At 38.2% G+C, this 10,519-nt stretch overlaps 1 protein-coding gene across 3 annotated transcripts in view; it reads right to left on the bottom strand.

The window, feature by feature from the left end:
- The window catches only part of LOC128734934 (calcium-binding protein E63-1), a 56,128-nt gene continuing 45,609 nt past the window's right edge, over positions 1-10,519 (bottom strand). For 2 of the 3 annotated variants that reach the window (XM_053829341.1, XM_053829342.1), the window contains exons 3-5: positions 8,533-8,686; positions 8,299-8,447; positions 6,588-7,083 (exon numbers count right to left, since the gene is read on the bottom strand). In XM_053829341.1, coding sequence (XP_053685316.1) covers positions 7,025-7,083; positions 8,299-8,447; positions 8,533-8,686 — 362 coding nt within the window. In that variant the 3' untranslated portion in view covers positions 6,588-7,024. Of the gene's footprint in view, positions 472-6,587; positions 7,084-8,298; positions 8,448-8,532; positions 8,687-10,519 lie in introns of those variants that run through there. The other variant, XM_053829343.1, reaches the window with a different exon arrangement.

Here is a 10,519-nt window from a genome sequence, read left to right as displayed (position 1 = left end):
ATAAATTATGAAAAATCAACAATGTTAAGCTAACTATCCTAAATATTTTTGCTTAGCTATGCATCCAGCGCCGGACTCGTAATAACGGTGTGCAAAATGGACCAAAAAAAAAAGAATGTAGAGCCAGCACGTTACTTTTAGTAACACTTTTATGTTGGTCTTCCATTTTGAATTTTCGTCTCACTAAATTATAACATGCTGAATAAGCTAACAAAATAAAGTCCTGCGTTTCCTAATGAGTAACGTTTGTAAGTCTAGTGCTATTGCATATAAAACAAGAAGGGTACATCTGCTCAATGAGAAGTTTCTTGATGCACCCTTGCACACTGCCGATCATGACCGAAACAGACTGCAATGTCCGTGTCTTCAGTTCCACGTTGCTGTCGTCGGCTTATTATTTTCGCGTTCATTCTGTGTGAGTAAACGGAAGTTGTCTCGAGGTTCCTTATTACAACAGCAACCGAGCAAATTCTGGAATGAATAAAACAGTAAAAGTTATTACATTATAAATAATTTTTTCTATCTGCAACCATCTACAGCACGCCAGCTTATTTTAATAACTTCGTGGCTTTTGAATCAAGCATCGTAGAACAAATATTTTTTGTGGGTATGTAAGAGAATCTCTACAGTCTAGAAAAAATATTATGTGGGGAAGATTTGCTACCAAATGTTTTACGATGGTCGGAAAAGCTATGTTCTATCTCATTCGGTTTTAAATCTACGAAAACCGTACTGCCACTGCTTAGTAGCGTTAATTAAGAAATCGATCCAATAACAAGAGACAGCCCTTTGTGCTTTTCTTGATATTGAAGGCGCTTTCGACAACATGTTCTTCGCTTCAACCATCACGGATCTTCTTCAACAGGGAATCGATCACAGTGCAATGAGCTGGGTTCAAGTAACGCGTTTGACAAATAAATCTCAGCATCATTAGGAGAAACGTCGGTCACAATTCCGGTATTGAAGGATGGCCACAACAAAAAGAACGAAGAGCGGAATACAGAAAAACCACCTGGATGGCATTACCACAGAACATAGGTGAAAGTTCAAACATCGCGGCGATCAAAAAAGGTTACAGAATCTCTTTTGATTTCGCATAGAAAAGAATAACAGCAATATAAGCAGAACGCTCGGTACCTATCACTTCTACATGCTTTCAAATGATTTCGTGTGCATTCGTGTGTTTTCGTGCAAAAAAGTTACTTGCTAACACCAGGTTCGCTATCATCTGTAGAAAGTAGCGTGTGCGTGTTTGGATGCACACGAAAGTTTTCTTTTTTATTTAAGTTCAGGTTTCACATTCTACTAAGACGCTCCTAAAACTTCAGTTATTTCCAAGATATAGAATGAGGAGAAGCTACCGGAGGAATGGATGGAAGGAGTGTTTTGCCCCATCAATAAAAAGGGTGATCAACTCGACTATTACAACAATCATGGCATAACGCTGGCAAACGCTGCTCTGTGGCTTGAGGATTACGTTCCTTACAATATACTCTCCCAGATCCTGTTACGCCGGGTGTCACTGATAGCACAAAGCTTCGTAGAGAATTACCAGACGGGCTTCATGGGAGCTCACGCAACTACGGACCGCATTTTTACCATCCGACAGACGTTGCAGTACTGTCGGGAGTACAACGTGCCCATGCGTCACATATTTATTGATTTCAAAGCAGCATAGGATACTGTTGATCGAGACCAGATATCACTCAACTCTTTTTTTACACGTTTTTTTTTCGATTACTCAAGAACGGTGCAACTTAGGGACCATTTACAAAATACGTGACGAATGTCGGGCCTCTCCCAAATGTATTGAGAAATAAATCAATGGTACCTAAGTTGGCCCGTTCTTAATATTCGAAAAAATAGCCCGTGTAAAAAAGTACTTCTGTACAATCATGATTTTCCAGATAAACTGACGCGACTGATCAGAGCTACCATAAGGTCGCCATTCACCGCTCAGCTCCATTTACCGCGCATTTCAAACAAAAAATGCTTATATCTTTTTAAAATGGCTCATAGGGTTTATTTCTAATTCCCATCGTAGTAGTATTGATTAAATCTACCTAAGAAATGATGAAAATTAGAGTGGCTTTCCTACTCTAATTTTCATCATTTCTTAGGTGGATTTAATCAATATCCCAAAGTTCTGCTGCTGATTTGACACACTTACCTTCGGATCCGTGAACTTTGAATTCACTAAAAGCGATTATTAAACCATTTTATTGAAATTACGCAACTGACTTTATTTCTTAAATTCGTCGTACCGTTTTAAAATCCGTCCATCAAAATTTTTCATCGTCCGAACTAAAAATCACAATAATGTTTAGCTCGCATGTATTTGTGTAGGACGGCATGACAAATGTTATTCTGCAAAATTTCTGCAGGTCATGCAAGTTTTCCCGGCTGCAGAATAACGACAATGCGTTGCGTGAGTTATTTTCATTTTATGAATGACGGAAATTGAAACGATTAGTCGACATTTTCTTCTTCGTCGCACGAAAAAACATAGGAAATTTGGCTGCTAGGAATTCTTTAAGGTGAAATTAGTCGTCATCGATTCTGCCAATTTCAAAAACAGGTTTTTTGTTTGAAACAAAAGTTCTGTTCATGAAAATATATTTGAAGTGTTCAGATTCGCAAGAAGAATGCAGTATTTACAATTTTACGAAGAAAACTCCGAGTTTGGGCCCAAAAACTGCTTCCAAAATTAGGCTTTTCGACGAAAAGTTGATGACTGCTAAATTCCCGTTAATGAAAAATGGCATTTAAATAAATCTCAGCTCACTTTGATTGATCGCGTATGATAGACAACAAACTAAAATATTAGGGAATAACTAATTTTGCATTGTGAGTCAAAAAATCGCTGATATTTTTAATAATTTACGTTGGATAGGACGGGAATAGGCAATTATGATGAAGCAGCAACATACCCTATATTGTAAACACTATTAACAAATAATAATTTTGTATGTTTGATGAAACGAATTAAACATAAATTTCCCACGGGGTAAATCACTTCCTGCGTAAATATTCAATATGTGGTAATTTACTATTTTAAATGTGTCCACCTCATCATAACAACTCTTGCCACATACTTTTATGGGACTCATGCAACCTCCGGGCATCTACTATGTTTCCTGAAACCGACACAAAATGAGGTGGCGCTATAGGCGTTTTGCTTTTAATACGCAGCATTCACACGGCAGTGAAGTGATGCGATCAAGCCAACAAAACATAATCACGTAGAAGTGAAGAATTTTACATGAATCTCAATAACAATTCATCGATAAAATGATTTACTATCAACTAACAGAAAACTTTGCCTTTAGGACAAGAAATAAATAATAATGCAGCGAAAATCACGTGTGGTGCTGCAGAAATATCGTGTGAATCGTTCTTTTACACGCACACTAGTGATCCAATACGTATAAAAGTGATCCAGTGATCCAGCTATGTTGGCTTCACCTATTTTGTTCGCAAACGTCAAAGTTGCCACCGGGGTGGACTCATGGGACTTGACAGCTCAAGATCCTATTGAAAAAGGTGGAAACATTTGTAAAATATTCAACAATACCGGTAAATATATTTAGCACCCGGGTAAAAGTATGTAAATATGCGTAAATAGATTTAATACATTTAATAAATTTGAAGTGATTCGCCCCGTGAAATTTCCACTATGTTCATAAAAGCTCATTTCCAAAATAAATAATCTTTATAGTTAGTCGCGTGCAAATGACTAAATTAAGTTTTAGCTCAAGCGAGCTTGTTGCCTTGGTTATTTAGAAACTATTCTTCTAAATAACGTGAAACATGCCAACAGTATTCATATTAGCGTTCTTACTTACTATAAAAGCCAGACCCAAAACATGGGTCAAAACGCGGAGTTTTTTTTTATTTGGCAACAATAAAAAATATGAGCGGTAAATGGCACCCATAAAAAAAGTCTTTTTTCAAAAAAGGCACTGTTCTTAAATATTTAGAAACCAAGTGAATTTTTCTTGTAAACACAATTGTTTTCTCTGTCTTATGACGGTACATTAGATCGAGTGATGTGTTGAGACAAGATGACGGCTTATTCTGTATATTATTCACCATCGCTCTTAACGGGAAATTAGCAGTCATCAACTTTTCGTCGGAAAGCCTAATTTTGGAAGCAGTTTTTGGGCCCAAAAGCGGAGTTTTCTTCGTAAAGTTGTAAATACTGCATTCTTCTTGCGAATCTGAACACTTCAAATGAATTTTCATGAACAGAATTTTTGTTTCAAACAAAACAAACAAACGATGACGACTAATTTCACCTTAAAGCGGAGTACGCTGCTGAAAAGAAATGGGTAAAAAGATAGAACAAGAAATGCTCGACTTCTCTAATGGTTTCTTAACCAGTAGGGTAGATGATCCATTAGTTGCGCTACTAAGCACAATATAACTTCATTTTGCTTGTTTATTGAGATATATGCTTCAATTAATGCTTGTGGGATTTTAATTTATCAAATACAAGGTATTTGTCACAAGGCAAGACAATTGCTTTCGTTGTACGAGAAGCTTTATGAAGAAAAAATGAATTTTCCGATTCAATTATATTGTACCAACAGTTGCGCTAATGTTTCCTTAATTAAGTTTGATGTTCCTTTAATTGTGGTATTCCATATACATTGCTAGGTTGCTAAGTGAAAAAACATCGTAGCAAAACTATAGATGAGCGCCTATAGTTGTGCGCTCCAACTGCGCGTTGGATTTTGGAAAATTGGCATTTTAGCAAATAATGCTTTAATTTTAAATGGTGTAGTCTAACTACCAATACTTATAAAAACCTGTTTTGTATAATGAATGTAATTGTTTTATCTAAAATGCTACGGTGACGAAAATATGCATTAATAATGAATAGTAGCGCAACTATTGGTACTACCACAACTACTGGATCGAGTACCCTACATACGTACCTCATAAGTAATATTATTTTACGCTCAGATGGCGCAGTTATATGCAAGTGAATAACGTCACCTTTCTGAACGGAATAATATCCGACTCAATTGTTACCACAAGAAAAAATGACTGAGGTATAGTTGCTTGCCTTGCAGTTGTCAAAATTTCTTCAGCAAATAGCAGGATTTTTTTTGAGCTGTTTTTTTTCAGCTGCATACTCAAGAGGCGAACCAGCTGCAGGTCGAAAACCTTCGAAATAAAGAATAAGAAACATATTGTTCTTGAGGGCGTGATCTAACGAGCAGGCGCCGACACGATTTTCGTCAAGGGTAGCCAACTGTTTGGTTTTGCAGATAACTTTAATATCATAACCAGGGACTTTGCGACGGAGGAGTCAGTCTACGCCAGACTGCCAATCTACACCAGAGAGAAACAAACGTGTGCATTCCACGGACAGTAACCATTTACGGCGACGAACCAACAGTGGTAGATGAGTTCGTGTATTTGGGATCGTTGGTGACCGCAGACAATAATACTTCTAAGGAGATCCAGTGGCGCATTCTAGCCTACTTTGCCCTTCGGAAAACACTACGATCAAGATGTACAAAACCCTTATTGGACGGACTTATGGACTTAAAGTCGTGACGCTGCTCACAGAGGATATACGCGGCCTTGCAGTGCTCGAGCGAAAAGTGCTGGGGACTATATTTGGCGGAGTACAAACTAAAAGTGGAGAGCGGTGGAAGCGTATGAATCACGAGTTACAGGCACTGCCTGGAGATATTCATACGATATGAAAGTCTGGCGAAAGTCGGTAGGCTATAGCGGGCTGGACACGTCGCAAGGATGCCGGACGACAATGCGACAAAAATAGATCTCTTCAACAACCCTATCGGGACCAGGAACAGGGGGACTCAATGTGCAGGATGGCTCGACCAGGTCGAAAGTGTTTTGCGACTCCTGAGATGACTGGGAAATTGACAACGAGTGGCCCAAGATCGAGTTCAATGGAGACGACTGCTTGAAACAGCACGAGGCGTCTCGGTTCTATGCTGCTGATGACAACGACGACGATGGCTTTTATATAAGTTTTGCGTTTGAGAGTGTTCCGCTGGAACACTTTCATTTCCCTTTACCTTGACGCGACGGTTCGGCAATATAAGATTAATAAAATATTCATGCTGAGAACATTACTGTCCTCACTTCAGTACTCTTTAGTAGACTCTTTAGACCTTCGTCCTCTTTAGTAAGAGCGAAAGAAAGACCTATGGGCTAGTTTTAGATTACTAGGGTGATTTATCTATTTTGGACAAGCGTTACGGGTACTCTATTTTTGACATTTTCCATATGATTTACCGTGAAAGTCCGAAATAGAGTACGCGTATCGCCTGTCCAAATTATATAAATTACCCTGTCTATTGCATTTAAATGAAGTTTGGTCTCTACCAAAATGATCGAAAAACGTTTCGCATAATTTTCTATTCCTTCCAATGAGCATAGAACGAAATGAAAGCATAACAAAATATCCACCGCCAGCCATGCATCTCTACTGCACTTTGGTAAGGCTACCGAAACTCTAAAACGGAAGATATTATTAGTATACCAACACAAATAAAGCAAAAGACGAACATAAAATTAAACTGTTTATTATCTAGTAGGTCTAGTTATTCAGCACACGATTTTTCTTCGCACAATCGAACCTGTTTGTTGTTGTTTTGTTTTTGTTTCGACGATCAACGGAAGTTCCTTGACACAAGTAAAGTCTATAGTTTCACCACAGCACTCCTTTTGAACATTATTTATTGCCTCATCACTGAATCACATATATCACTATGTATATTATCTGTAGGTTGATTATCATAATACAACAGTAACAATCACAAAGTTTTAGTAATAATCGCCATTGTTGTAGCAACTAGGTATCACTCTCGCTAGAATATCATAATATTGTTTATCTGTAGGGATAGTAGGCGAATAAAATCGCTTTCGTTTTTTGTTTGTTTATTTTTTGTGTGTATTCCAAGCAGGGACGATCAATAATAATATGTACGTGCGTTCGGTGCGTCCTGTGTCACCGTGCGCTCGCTAAATCCCGCATCGCTTATTTGCGTCCATTTTGCACAAACGTGTCGATATTGTTAAGGAAAAAGTTCTGGAAGTCTGTGGGATAAATAGCAGATGAAGGGGATTTTTAAAAAAGAAATACGAAACGGGTAACAAACGAATCTCGAATGGAGCAGAGCAAACGGCAAAACACGATTTTCAGAAACGATTAAAAGCGCACAAATGAACAGACCCTGGTCGTTCGTAAAAACTGATGGATTTTGATTGAAGGAGTGGATGATTTTGGCGCGGTGTTCCAAACCGTTGGACTGTATTCTAGCAATGAAGGCACTGGTAACTGCAGATGAACGCTGTTATTAAGTGAATGAACTTGCTGTTGCTTTAAACTAACGTTTAAACCTAAATTAAGAATTTTGCACATTTATTTAAGTTATTTGTTATGGATTTGCTGAAGATCAATAACACTATGTTATTAATAAATATGTATCTTCCATTTGTAATATATATTTTCATGAATTCTCACACGTATGTAACGTCTTATGCATTAAAAAGTCCATGGAAAAGAAGATTTTGTAATATTGCAAGCTTATATGACCAACGAAAATACAGAAACACAAGGATTTGAAGTAGGTTCACTGTTAAGATAATGTCATTTAAGTAAACTGGTTTTAATTACAATAAATTTAAAAATTTGATACCTACAATTAACAGATGACCTTGCGTCTCCATAAATCTGTCACTGTAGTACCAAATTATGGAGTTTTAAAGCTTCGAAATAACTTAAGAAAAACTGTGCGGATAGATAGAAGAACTGAAGGGAGATTTAGGTGAGAAAGAACTAGGTAATAGTATTCTAAAATAAGATTAAGTCTCAAAACAGGCAAGTAGCAGCAAGAAAACGCTTTAGCATAGACATACACTGATGAACGTGGCGTTAAGTGATGGTGATCCTAAGCAGTCGATTGTTGACGCGCGTGACATGATGCTAATTTAACTATTTTCAATTGGACCAATACATTTTCCAAACAAAACCCCAATTACCAATTAGATGTATGAGTTAGTCTATCAGCCTCGGGCTGGTTTGTTCCAAAAATCAACAATTCAGTACTGAATATTACATAGCACAGCTAAGTATTTAACGCCAGCAACTTTCCAATGCGAATGAATATTCATATTTACAGATGACCAATTTCTGTGGGCACAAATACACGCGCACAAACACATGTAGAACGGCAATGTGAGCCACATTTGAATGAAGTAATATTACTATTGTTTAGCCCAAATCAAAGATCAAAAGTTAATCCTCCATACCTTCGTAGTTGATCCGGCCGTCCTTGTCCGCATCGGCCAGTTCCAGCATTTCGTTGAGCTGGTACTCCGTCACGTTCTCGCCAATCATGTCCATGGCTGACTTGAGCTCGTCCCGCGTAATGTAACCATTGCCGTCTCGGTCGAAAACCCTAAAATTAGAATTGACATTAGTTAATTGCTGTTTGCCCGATGTCGTGTAGGCGCATTGTCGCCGAGTCGATTTCCGTGTCATACCTGAAAGCCGCCACCAAGTCCTGCGTGAGGTCATCGTCCGCCGCTTGGGTGGCGCTGGTGCTACTACTGCTGCTGCTTGTGCTACTGTCTTCTTTCAGCGCTTGAATGCGGGCCACCCACTGCAGGAACTCGGTTTCGTCTATCAGTCCGCTGCCTGCGGGAGGAAGATAGAAAAATTAAGGTTAGATTTAAAATTGTCTACTTCGATACAACTGGCATTCATCTTCGTAATTGAAACAATTGAAACAATCGGTATAGGTCACTAATTTTAATGTTTATTAATACCTATCTGCCTGAATTGCTCTAATAGTTTTTTTTTATTAAATTAATTGTTTCATACAACCCTCTCTGTGTGGCGTCGTAAAAAATTGAAAAAAAAACATCTCATTTAGTTTTAAGCCGGCTTGAATCATTTTTCAGTAAACATGTACCTACAGGTATGACACAATTCTGTCAAACAGCACAGTTTATCCGAAAAAGTCTAGCCGAATGCGTTGCTTATGCCGCGGCTATATATTTGGATAGAAATTGACAGCCTAATTAAAGCGGCGAAATTCAAGCGCTAATAATTTATTGCCCTTCTGGTTCGTTTATGTCTGGTTGTGGTTAACTGGTTTGTCCGTTCAGCCAAATCATTTCATACGGGCTTACGAATGTAGATCTCCGTCAACTTATTTCGCGTTGTGAAAGGGATATTCACTTGCCGTTTGATTGAACGGTATTTCGAGAATCTTTTTTCGTATGCATTAAAAAAATAGGTTGATTTCGGATGGCGATGTAATGGGAACTGTTTTTTGAATTTTTTTTATGTCAATATCAAGCTAACTAATTCAGAGCGCATTTTCCAAGTAACCATTTAAAATTGCCACACACAAAATTAATTAGCAAAATTCGAGTTTTTATTCGGTTGCCATCAAATTTTCAGGACCCCACGAGATTCTGCATAACCGACATATTTTTGCATATTTACCCATGCTTGCTTCATTTCTTCAACTGTTTTTACTACTTTAATACGTTTCAGAAGATTCTGCTTCAAAATAGCCCAGAATTTCTCGATCGGTCGCAGCTCTGGTCTGTTTGGGTTTGGGGGTTAAGATCTTTTGGCACAAAATCGACCTTATTTGCCACTCCAGCAAAGAATCAGAATTTCTTGACAAACTTCGACAATTTCTGGTTTTGGAGGTTCTCTGGAACATCAAACTTATCCTTGGCAGTGAAATACTAGTTCCCCGGAATTTGGTTGAAGTCCGCTATCACATAGGTCTCGTCGTCCATTACGAGGAGTTGGGGCCTTCTGAACCTTGAACGTACGTATCCCACCCTACTAGCACGGTTGTTACAAAGTAGTTGTGGTAACCGAATTATAATAAATTTTAGTCGTAATTCGGTTGCTTCAACTAAATGAACCTAAAATGTGCTACTTGGGCAGTTCGAGTTTTGGCCCTCTACACGATACTCTTGCTCAGATTCTGTTTTTTTGTCACATCCCGAACGAATGAGTTTGGTGTCTTTTTCCTTTTCTGTTGTTGCAATTTTACCGTGGACGTGGAAGCCTAGGTGATACATTCCGTTATCGAAACTTGACCTTCTGTTTTTATACGACAGACTTCGCAGCCAGCTGTTAGAGTACAGTACAATTGCAAGGCCAATTGCTACGATCCTATTGACTCTCTCTCTCATTATATAGGAGCAGTTTCTGTATTATTCAAGAGGTTTTTACGATCTTTTTAAGAGAAATGTGCACTTTTATTATGCTCCGCTAAATGCAGACTAGTTGACTCACACATAAACAGAAGATGTCCAGGTAACCAATAAGCATTAGTATAAGCAGTAAATCAATCGTTTATTAGCATCGCTGGCGTTTTACACTGTAGGTTGCTGTTTATCAGCCTTTTGACTGCAGAACTGTTGTAAATTGGCATCCACAATTCTATTTAAATTCTTCTTGTACTAGCTGCAAATAAGCATTGTCAGCACTATAAGAGGG

The sequence above is a fragment of the Sabethes cyaneus genome, chromosome 2, assembly GCF_943734655.1.
Source record: "Sabethes cyaneus chromosome 2, idSabCyanKW18_F2, whole genome shotgun sequence".
NCBI lineage: Eukaryota > Metazoa > Arthropoda > Insecta > Diptera > Culicidae > Sabethes > Sabethes cyaneus.
This window is presented reverse-complemented; position numbering and strand designations above follow the sequence as displayed.